Source organism: Dermacentor andersoni, chromosome 2 (genome assembly GCF_023375885.2).
Source record: "Dermacentor andersoni chromosome 2, qqDerAnde1_hic_scaffold, whole genome shotgun sequence".
Taxonomy (NCBI): Eukaryota; Metazoa; Arthropoda; class Arachnida; order Ixodida; family Ixodidae; genus Dermacentor; species Dermacentor andersoni.
In genome coordinates, this window is record NC_092815.1 from 60,697,070 (window position 1) to 60,709,390 (window position 12,321).

Genomic DNA, 12,321 nt, shown 5'->3' on the forward strand with positions numbered 1-12,321 from the left:
ATAACGCACGCTGTATAAAGCTGGCCTAGTTGAGATGCGTAATAGAATTGCAGGATTGCTTTCATTTAGTTTCAACTGTAAATTCAGAGTAATCATTGTGCTTGGGTCAGATGCATTGAAGTTAGACAGTCGTTGAGGCAGTTTAAGTGAACTTGTTGCAATTAGAACAATAGCCGAGCGTCGATATAAGCTTACGTCGGTCGCGTACAGCAACTAACCAGGTCCGCTTGGCTAAAAGACGTCATTAGGTTAACCAAAGGGATTGCACTGTCTTCCATTTTACAGGTTCCCACGCCGTTATATACAACGTCGATGCCGCCGTCGCGATGGCAGCTGCTCGCCACCACCTCGGTAAAGTCCAGCCCGTTTGCACTGACGATGTCCGACAGGGTGGGACGCCGAAGGAGCTCCACCAGACTGGGCACCTTTGCCAGAAACCTAAAAGTCAGGTGTAAGTAGTGTGATCACTTACGCATATTAATTACTCTCTTGACTGCTATGTCAGACTGGCTGGCTGGCTAATTGCACAACTGGCTGGTTGGCTTGGCTTGACTGGCTGGCTGTCCTAGCTGTGGTAGACAGAACTGCGGCTTTAGACCTTAACCCTTAGTTTTCTTTTCTCATTTCGTAAAGTAGAAATGGGAATAAAGCGCGGGTTGAGGTCATTTCATGGCTTACAATTATAGTCGTAAGGTAGGTAGGGCATTTCAGGATCGCGCTAATACTCAGGTCGTCGCTAACTGAGTCCGTCTTTTGTCCTTCTTCATGACGTGTATGTTAAGAACGCCGCAGCCACATCACAATTGTGTCAAATTTCTCGGAACTTGCGGTCGAAAAAAGAAAACACTGAAACAAACAAACACACAAACAAATAAAAAGAAAGAAATCCGCCTCCATTCCTCCTTGTGAAAGTGGATGTAGAGCAAAGCTGTTACCGACGTTAGACGACGTTACACAAGCACCGCCAATCACCAGCGACGTCGGTCACGCGCGCGCCACATGTGCGGAAGTGCAGCACATATTCTCATTCTTCATGCCCTCTGCCAAGCGCCAGTGCCTTATTGTACTAAATGAATGCTTAAATGTAAACTGTGTTAGAAAATGCGTGAAGTACGACTTACATACAAGGTGCACACATGAAGGCTTCGGCTTGTAATTGCAACGAAGGAGAAAACATAATTGTGTTCAGCGGAAAGCAAAAGAAAAAGCCATTTTCCAGCTGCCCTTTCAGGTATGTCTGAGTGGGCTCGGCCGCTAAGTGACGGTGCTGTTGTTGACAGGGTTTACCATAATGTCGGCTGCGCTCGCAGCACACGCTGTGCGACAGATGCAATGGGCAGAGCACTCGCGCATCAAGGAGGGATGCATGGCGCGCACACACTCGTCACGCGCGCACGCACGTGCGCGAAAGTGCAGCAAACATTCTCATTCTAAGAAACCCTCCACCTAGCGCAAGTGCGTTGTTGAACTAATTGAATTTCCCAAAGTAAAATGCGTCATAAAATACGTTATGCACGACTTACACACAGCCTGCCGACATGATTGCATCGGGTTGTAATTCGAATATACGAGAATTCCTATAAGCTCCAACACAAAGCGTTTTTCAGCTGCCGTGGTGGCGGTAGCTCACCGTTTTTTGGGTGAGCACATACCGAAAAATCCTGACCAATTAGATGCTAACAGCTTGACTGTAAAACAAAGACGAACTGCGGTTTTTCTCATTAAAACTTACATTATTTATCCTAATGATGGTTCTAGTACAGTATTGTCCTGCAGAAATTGCTTTAAATATATCTTCTCCACTATCACGCGACTCACCTCTACTTCACTGCCACACCTCAAATTAGAAATGTTCAACGAAACTGCTCAATCACGCAAGGAAAAATGACTCGCTTTGCTAAGAAAAATAAAACGAGAGTCGAAATTCAACAACGGAGACGAGTCCGTATTACGACAAATGTAAATTAATGGCAGCCTAAAACATTCGCCAACTGGCGTTGTGGGCTGTTCTTACTAATCAGGCTTTCTTCCCCCTACACTCCAGCTATAGATGTGACGCACATGTTGTGAAAGTTACGGCTCAGAGCCTTCTGAAATTCACTTTGGAGACATGCTGTTGGAAAGAAGTTAAAAAAAGGCACATTACATTGTGTTTGGACGTTTGTAGATTTCATTTCATTTTATTTATTTAGTCTCAAGGCCGAAGCCATAAAGGAAAAATTGGGGGCTACAAAAAGAAAGGAGGGGGGGGGGGGGGCTCGGGTTTAACCTTACACAGTACCAAGTTAGTACAACATTAACATAACAGCATTACATAAGCAACTATGTTTTAAAGAATAATCAGAAACAGCAGTTAAACACGTTTTGGCATCGGTTATGCAGGTGAGAGAGGCTGGAAGGTTGTGTTAATTTCAGCTATTTCCTGCTTGTTTTTGGGACGAAAGAGTTCATCATAGCGTGACTGGTGGGCACATCAACCTTCAACTGGGGGTACACGCCACACATTTTAACACTAAGGGCGTAAAAAGTGTTTATCAGCTTTACACCCTTTAGTTTACCCATTAGCACCCATTTGACTAAAAAAATCCCATAAGGATTGACCAAGAACCTCAGGATACAATGAAGGAATAACACCTTATAAAAAAGGTGTTCGTGCACCTACTAGCACGTTTACTATACCTTGTAAAACTGTCTTTGCAGGATGAAAGATTTGCCCTTGTGCAAGAGACAGAGACAGAGAGAGAGAGAGAAATTTATTTACAGAAAGACAGAGAGGTCGGCCTGAGCTATAACTTGCTCTGGCCTGCTACTCTACACTGGGGAAAAGGGGCCCTTGTGCAAGGTTTCTAATGAAATCACGCAGTTTTTGTTTCTGGACGATATATAGATAGCAATATTTGCAAAGCTGCAGTGTGGCTCCTGCCTCGTGCAGTGCACAGAGTGTACGCCTTCAACGTGAAGTCCATGCGTTCGCCTCCGAGGCATTTCTTCTCTAATCTATTTACGGACGAATTAGTTGTCCTTTGATTTCGTTTACGCAGTAATGCTAATAACCAGATCGTAAGCAGCGGAAAATAAAGCTATTTCGACCTCTCAAGGCCGCCTGCCGTTCGGGGCTAATTTCCTAACAGCACGTGCTGGATAAATCTTCATACTGTAGACCTCGTCGGTGCATTCCGGACACTTTCAGTACAGCGTCTCACTGCCACGCGCAGTCGGCAACATCAGCTTCCTCGAGTACACGGCATCGCGGACCTCGGCGGTGATACAAAAGAATCGCCTCGCGTTTTCGATGTGCGTGGCGGTGGCCTTCCTGCTCGTCGGAGCTTTCATGCTGTTTGTGCTGCTCATTCCTGAGGACAAGAGCAGCTCGGGCGGTACGCGGATTTGCGACTCCGACGAGTGCCTGCGTGCCTTCTACTACCTCGACCGGGCCGGAGACCTTTTGGCGGACCCTTGTCACGACTTTCACAGGCAAGGCTGCGTGCCAAAAAATCGGGAAAGGGGAAAAAAGAAACAACAACATCCATATCCAACGCACATCTCGGAATCTATGCCAAGCAAAGATTCCACGAAGCGGCTAAATAACTCCACCTTAATCCACCTTAATCCCCTTATCTACATCTTCATCCAATTTTGAGAGTGAGCCAGGTCCGACGGTGTGTGTGTTCACTGTGGGCTTTCGCAGTGCCAACCGCAGCAGGTCCAGTGCCAGGAACGTGACGTCGTTGCTGTGTCACGCAGCTTTTGTTACCATCGGATTATAACAACGGACGCCGGACTTTCCGCTTTGTGGGGCGTATAATGTTTTTAGATTAAAATTTATTGAACTTGTTCATCTTCTGCAATCGGTTTTGCAGCACAACTATGAACCATTACGTGTCTTCCCGGCAGATCAGCCAGACGCAAAAAAAAAAAAAAAAACCCTACCGCGCGATCCGTGCAGCAAACGCGACCGCTAGTTACACTGCCTCCAGGATCGGCGTACCTTTCATCACGCGATATTCTTTACTACTGCGCTCTAACCAGGATGGACCGACGAGAAGCCGAGCGCATAGTCGTAGAAAACGAAGTTTTCTACGACTATGCGTTTGAAGGCGTACTATGCGCTCGAAGGCGTACATTTGTTTTAGTAAGTGTATGTAGGTGCCGTTTCTTGTTGCAAAGCGTACATTTGCGCCTCTATAGGGGTTGTACAGATGGGGCAAGATATGAACCGATTCATTAAGCGCGTGCTTTCTTGGGTCTAGCAGCCATGTTTGAGCATAGTTCAGGAAGGTTTGAAAACAAAGCTTCGTCTTAGAAAGCGTACTGCACTACGGCGGCAATTTGAACTTGCTGGTGCATGGTCCATTACGAGAAGTGAACGTTTCAGCCATTAGAAGGACCTACAGGGGTGCTGCGAGCGCCGCTCACGTGACGTCAGGGCAAGCACTCGCGCTTGTCGTTTGCTGCAGTTGGGGCGGTGTCCAGCCACCTCCTGCAGTGTTTCTGTTTGTTTGCTCTCGTTCTGTATGTACTCTCATGATGATACTCTGAAATATATGCGCACGGCGCATTCTTTTGTGAAAATTTATCAAGGAGATTATTTCCCAGACAAGAATATACCTCTCAGTGTAAATGCAGTGCCGGCCGATGGTCCAGTACGGTGCGGGTTCTTTGCACGCGGTTCTGCACGCCTCAGTTTTAGTTCACGTGGATTAAAAAATTATAAGCGCAAGAATATAGGATATAACAATCCAGTTAGGCGACCATACTTGCTGTGGTGCAAGAAGAGGGAACCAAACGCTGGCTTTATATTGTTTCTACAAGATTTACCTCGATTTTAACCCGCCAAAACTAGTTTGCTCACAACGAATAGTTAATAGAAAAATGATGTATTTTCGCTATTCTTGCCAAGAACGCTCGGCAGGAGCACGAGGAATAAGTTAACACTGCAACCTACAGATCCTTGCATATTTTGAACGGCTTCCCAATACTAGGCCGTTCTTTACTGGTAAATTTTAGGCAGCGATAATATTGAGCTTATATTAGAACTAATGCTAATTGAGGCTTCAAGCTGTCGGCAGCGCATGAAAATGCATGGACCGACACTTGTATACTTTTCAGCGCTACACGTTCCAATCAGTTCATAAATTTGCAGGTGGTTGTTGCTTGAGGAATAGCTATGACGGATCTGTTTTGAGAAGCGGACACAGGTACACAGCCTAACATTTTGAGCGAGATATTCGTTTTAGAACACGAGGCTCCAACCATCGAGAAGCCGAATCCTTGTTCATTAGCAGTATGGGACGCATTGAAGACGTCATTCACCGGAGGAGGTCACAAGCCAAGTTGATTCATATGAGGCTAATAGTGTCTTCTTTGTGGAGTAGGCGCACGACACAGCTCTTTTATGGACTGATGAAAATAATAGCTCTCAGTTTGTATAATAAAACCACGGAGGTCTGAGAAATCCTGATACAAAACGTACTTGGACTGTCCTCTTCAAACAGGCTGAGCAGCGCTTTATTACATGCAGTGATACACTGTAAGCACTCCAATCGGCGCTACAAAGAACTCCTATTTCATTTAATTTCGAAGTTCTCGACCTAGGGTTTATGTGAACAATGCGTGCCTCGTAATAACGACAGTCTGTTGCTCTCGTTCGGGAGGGGTGGGCCATATTGTCGATAAGGACTGCTGCAGGTCACTATGAAACGTTTTATCACTCATAATTTCTTACAATCTTTTTTCAGGGGACTGATGTTATGGTGTTCGTGAAGTATATGCCATACGTATTATACACAGTAGCGTTAGTAGCTATGAACAATGCTTTTTCTGGGTGCCAATTTCGGAGAAATGTGAAAGTAGTAATAGATTTTTTTCCTATAGGATGCTTACCCAACTGTTTCTCTTGCGTGATATTACTTTGCCCACACTTGAATAGAAAAAAAAACTCATGAGAGGAATAAGAATATTGATGAAAGCCTCACAGGTTGTATCCTTGTAACATAGGGATTCATAATGTTGACCCTAAATACCAAGATTGCCGCCCGTATAAGATGCAACGTCTGCCATAACTAAGTAATAATGGAATGTCATTTTTTGAGCGAAGTATTACGCAAGATATTGCATGCTCAATTTGCGGGCTTTTTTTTTTTGGCACATCATTCGTGGACAGATATGCCACACCTCTGCATTGCTAAAACAGTAGATCCCTTCAACTTTACATAGCTTGCAGTGTACAAGTCGCACATTTCTTGCGATTCACATGACATCAAAAAAAAACAAAAAGAAAGAGAACATTGCAGGTTAGGCGTGAGATTACAATACAGGTGAAACCTCCTTGAGGAAGTACAGCTGGCGGGCTCAATACCTCGAGCATGCGCGAAGCGAAAGAGCACGCACGACAGCCGAGCGAGCCGTAGTGAGCGGCGTCCTGACCGTGAGGGCACCACTTCAACTTCTCGCCGCTAATAACGCGCTGCGGACGAGTATGTATTTGGTGCACTTAGCGCCAAATACGTACAGTGACGTCTTTTGTCCTTGTCCGCAACGCGCCTATACGCTTAGTCTCGTTGTTAGCACTAGCAGTATATTGAATGCTTGGCGCTGATCTCAATGATAGCAGCCGAGCAAACGGTGCAAACAGCATTTCGGACCATCTACCGTCGTCATGCAGGCAACAGCGATAGAAAGAGTTCGCTGTCTGATTTTTATAGTAAATGCATGTTTTTATTGAACATCCGTACGCAACCAAATTGATATACAGCAGGCTGGACAAGTTGGAATGAAGTCATTTTGAAAAAAAAAAAGAAAAAAAAAAGACAGACCACGAGAATGACATTAGGTAGCCTTTCATTCCTGCGTAGAGTTATTAAAGTTCGCGCCTTCTCCAAAATGAATGCGAAGTTGGTAGTCTTTCAGTTGGTGCGGTGATTTCGGCCAAACCAACTGGCTTTCTGATTGCGCGGAAGTCTTATCAGTCTAACGGTTTCACTTGTCTTCTCAGGTACGTCTGCTACCATTGGCGGGACAACGACGACTTGGAGCAAATGTCCGTGAGCAACTTTTACTACAGGCTGGACAATAACCTGCGCTTCGACAGCGCTCTGGAGCTTGGCCGTGAACCCGGAGGTCTACTATTCGCTCGTGCTTACAGGTGGGCTTGGCACATGCGCACAACACGTAATGTTCTTGTGTTTTTTTTACGGTATTTCTTCGTCGAGTATTGCTGCAACGTTTGATCAATGGTCGCCGAACTGTGTTCGCCCGAAGAATCGTAGAGAATTTAACGAATATTTCTCCCTCGAAAAAATAATGGCCCGCTTTTGTGCCATGACTTGGTGGTATACGATGACAAAAGCATGTATGTTATCTATTTTTTGGGTATCGTGATATATATATAAATGCTTTGTCTCAGCACTTGAGAGGGGTGGAACTGAGCAGGACTAAAAATGTTTCTCAGGTGTTTAAGTAAACGCCCCGCTAAAGCGGTAATTCTGGTTCTATTCAGTAGTGTAGTTTGGTATCATTCTGCAAAGCTAGACTAACGTCAGATACCTTAGTGTGCTAGTTTCGTCATATGATGGAGTGTTCAATTCTTGCACGCAATCGCGCACACGACCCGGAGCAATGAAATACTCATTGTTTATTCAGTGATACGAGCGCTCGTTTCCTTGAACTTGAACAGCTGTGTTGGTTCATTCATGTTTGTAATCAATAAAATCATATATATTTGTAATTATTTTTGGCTTGCAAAATAAGTTTACTACATTGATTTTTGTAGCGAGGACTAAATTCAAAGAACGAATTCTCTAATGGAGCACTATAACAGAAGTCAAATGCTCACTTTTTCTCCTCCACAACACAAGAGATCGTGTGTCATAAATTTCATTCCTAATCTTGCTCATGGCAACAGCACACTTCAAGAGAACAAATAAAAGCCATCATATAAAACGAGCATTGCTTTGTTCCGACTTAATAGCTGAATACACATTTAATACACATTTAATAGCTGAAATAGACACAGTTAAAGAACCATCTTTTCACACAATTGCTGGACTTCTTCCAGGTCATGTTATCAATTCCTGAGCTCCTCAGGCGACGCTAACGTCACCCCGAAAGTAGCTGACCATCTTAAGGCCTTGGTTCAGCGCTTCTCTGCAGACTTAACCACGGAAAACTTGATCAAAGAAATCGTGCGCACTTCAATTACCCAAGGCATTGACGTGATCTTTGGCGTCAGCCTCGCTATTGACGGTCTCAAAACGTATCCGAGTATAACAAGAGGAAAATCCCTTCGTGAGAAGCTGGGCCGTCAATTTGGAGACTACCTGAACGAGGATATAGTGAATTCATTCGTCTCACTGCCCAACAGTATGGTCTCTGAGCTCGTGAAAATTGACGACTCCGTGCAGAAAGCGTTCTACGGCAACATGCCTACAACCGAGCTGCACGATCTGAGTATGCTGTCCAATCTTACACCGGCTGTACGACCACCAGTTTGGTCGTCGTTGTTTCAGGAGTACTTGAACCTGTCCCACGCTGCCAAGGTGCTGGTAGCTGATTTCAACAAGATCCGAGACGTTGTGAGCCTGCTTAGCACGGTCACCAAAAAAGAAGCACTTGGAGCGTACCTGTCTCTTCAGGCTGTCGCTGACGTGTTATTCCTTTTCATTCAAAAGAAGTACTTCTTCGAGAATCTCGTCGTGACAAGGAACTGCCTCGAGGTCACTTGCCGTGCCATGGCTCACTTCTGCGAACACGTGACGTCACACGTATTCGGCTGGTCCAGCGAGACAAGGAACACCATCCAGAACATATATGATGCTATCTTGAGGCAGTACGATCGTTCAGGTCCTTCGCTTTGGTCGGCTGCCGGCAACTGGCTACAGATCGCCGAAGGCTTACGAATCGATCAACTCGTTCTGCTCCCGACTGTGCCCACAGACATTGCCGAAGCGGCAATCGCCCGCTACGAAACTTTGCTCAAGGACTGGCCCGACAACTATCCGGAGGTCTACTCTTTTGTGTCCGCTACGCACAAGATGGTTTCCATAGAGCTGCCCTTGCCCAACAAGCATCGGTACCTCATCGAAGCGTACCTGAGAGGCTTCGTTTTCTACAGTGATCTGCTACCTGGATTGCTGGTCCCCACGGCGCTCACTGCGGCCCACATGACCTACTCTTCGCGCACACCCATGTGAGTTCGTTACCTTGATATAGTATTGCTAACAACGATTGCAATTGCGCCTAGAAATTCTAACCTCTATTGTATTCTAGAATTCTAATGTAAAGTGATGTGATGTAGTGTAAAATATATAGTGTACCGGAGGACGGGAGGAGGGTGCAGTGGTAATGACAGAAACTTGGTAATGTTGGATTATACTAATATGTGAATTGTTTTCTTTAAATAATAGCGAAAACGACAGTTCATTATTCAAAACATATAGAAAAATTATTTCATAATCGAATCGATTCGATTTCTCTTCTGGTACTATTCGATTCGTATTCAATTCCGTCGCACACCCCTAGTTCGAAGGCCGGTTTGCTTGGCTAGTTAGACGTGGTCTACAAGAATAAAAGAGCAAACAACATTGGTACGAATAAGGGTCCGAAAGCACTTAGCCTTTCAGTTGGACTGTCACATTGCGACCTTCTTTCGCATGTATTGTTGTTTTTTGTCTAAGAAAGCGCGATATTTGCAACATCCAGTCATAAAGCCATCAAGAATGACCGCTTGTTGTTCAGCTATTAAGTCGGAACAAAGCAATGCTCGTTTTATATGATGGCTTGTAATTGTTCTCTTGAACTGTGCGGTTGCCATCAGTTCCTACGTCAATGAGCCGCGACACTTACGTTTAGATGATTAATTAATTTCCGTTAGGTAAACGTACCGAGGCGCATCTACTCTGATAAAAAGTACTAAATATTTAGGGGTTATATGCTTCTCTAAGAACGACAGGAGGCTTCGACACTACACCTATTTATACTTTCCTTACCTCCCGCACTGTGTTCATGTTATTGTGTAACCGAACGAAAAAAGAAATGGCATCTTTTTCAATCTTCTGACTACGCAGTGAACTAAACCTGGGAACTCTGGGTTCATTAATGGCCAAGGCCCTGGTGCTAGCGAGCACTCCTTTTCAAAGTGGCAGCTCTTGGAACATCACCACACGCAGAAAATTCAAGCAAGGAACCATGTGCATCTTCAACGCACACAGGTGTGTTGCAGTGGGAATGACAGTATTGGTACGGTCATCAATGGCGTAGAATGACACCATGTGGGGACATTCCCCTTGAGCTACTGCTCCCCTCGAGACCGTCGTAGAATTACAAAGGTTCTCGCCTACAAGACCACCATTATCGATAAAACTGGTCACGTCCCGCCAAACACATCGACGTTTAGACACATAATGCAGAACGCTTGATACACTAACTACCTTTCCGATTGGCTCTGAAAGCATAGTTAACAGGACCTAGAAGGTACAAAAAATTTTCGATAATGTTCTTTATGGTCTGTATGCATTCTAAGGCCCTATTCCGGACTTCGCACAGACGCAGAGCGGGAAGGAGGGAGGGGATATGGGGAACCCTCTGTGTTTAATTCGCGCGCGCGCGCACGCTCGCACGCACGCACGCACATGGGAAATACAAATACAGCGCGCGTTCCCAGCTGTCATTGTGTGGTCTCTCACACTTCTAGGACACATACGCAAAGCTTAGCCAATATATCAAATAATTTATGGGCATTTATTACGCAAATTGAAAGTGTAACTGAATAGCGTCTTGCACGATACTAGAATCAGTTTCTGGAAAGTTTGTTTTCGGAGCAGTAACGCTTGTCCCTTAGCCTCGCTATTACGCTAACGTTAAACTAAAGATGCCTAATAAAACGTAGGTAGCACATTACGTATGGTTTACGCTTTAAACCATCTCTCAGTTAGCGAATTGTTATAACAACTTTCATGGTTGCTGAACACTGCAGTAAGATGATAAACGACACTGCCGCCGAATGGGACGAGACGACGGCGTCGACGCTCTTTGCCTGGAGCCTGTCCGTGCAGCTGGCATTGGGGTCTTTGTTGGCAGTCCACAAGCAGCGCGCACTTATGGGAGACGACAGCCAAAGCAAGGCCGCCCAGCGAACCCTGATGCGACGCTTCTGTCTGCTGTCGTGCGGTGCTTCTCAGGAGAGCGAGCCAACGGCTCTGGCTGTTCGCGCCCGGTGTCTCGTGCCCCTGACAGGCCTCCACGAGTTCGCCGAGGCCTTTGGCTGCCCAAAGGGCTCGGCCATGAACCCGACCGTCAGCTGCCACAGTGACAACCCGCCGATCTTAGCACACGCGGCGTAGTACAGGAGAAGTGTGCACTTACTTTTAAACGCTATCCACATCAATTAGTGGGGGATCTTGGGTCTGACAAAGGCTTAAAGTTAATTTATATAGGAACATACTTAAGATACTTAAATTGAAATGATGATGTTAAGTGGGGCAGCGAGCCCGCGTTGTGCCCAATGTGTAAACTAATCCACCACTGCACTTCAACACAATGTGGTGAACATTCTGCTTTTTTACGAGACTGGTTTCATTTCTACCATATATTAAAAAAAGATATTATATTTGTTGGCATCAGTCACTTTTAGAATTACGTTTACCTATGAATTACGTTTAGAAAAATTCTATGGTTTTATGTATTCCTCACTTTGTGACTATTCCAGATGTTTTGTTCTTGCTTTTTTTTGGCCACAAGTGAATGTTATTCAGTGCTGTTGGGAAGGGACGCCTGGGAGCGGGTAGGTGCGGACGTGTGTCGCGTCCGATCCGTCGAATGTCTGCTTTTGTGGTGGTGGGAGTCAATGGAGAGCTGACTGTGGGGTGGAATCGTGCTTCCGAAGTTGCGCGGAAACAGCGGATACAAGACTGGATGGTGTGAGTGCATTTTTGAGGATTTCATCGTCGTTTTCGTGCCGAACGCGTTATGCGTTCCGCTAAGACTATACTTTAGAAGTAGCGACGACTCGGCCAGGAGGGCGACCAGGGGGCCCCGTCGCCGGCCCACCATGGTCGTGGTAGCATCACGACGACGATGGAGGGGACTGTGGAATGTACGGATATCGAACCGAAGGAGATTGAGTGAAAAGGTTTGGTGGTCAAGCTAAAGAAGTGTGTCGAAAAGCGCCTAAGCTGCAAAGCTATAGGCGTCGGCGACGCCTTCTAGAGGGTGAAGTGGATGTAGCCCAACCCTTACAAAAATGACTTTCGACTGTCTATAGAAAGTCTATAGACTTTTCGTAGACGACCTTTCCTTTCTATAGATTTGGACTTTTGTTGATAC

The 12,321-nt window shown here is 45.5% G+C and overlaps 1 protein-coding gene across 1 annotated transcript; it reads left to right on the forward strand.

Annotated features, from left to right (window-relative positions):
* Positions 1-312: 312 nt before the first annotated feature.
* LOC129387781 (neprilysin-1-like) lies at positions 313-11,599 on the forward strand. Its single transcript, XM_055077354.2, has 6 exons — positions 313-451; positions 3,216-3,474; positions 6,995-7,144; positions 8,057-9,187; positions 10,065-10,208; positions 10,973-11,599. Exons 1-6 carry the CDS (start codon positions 313-315, stop codon positions 11,337-11,339), a joined length of 2,190 nt encoding a protein of 729 aa, XP_054933329.2. The 3' UTR covers positions 11,340-11,599.
* Positions 11,600-12,321: the final 722 nt, after the last annotated feature.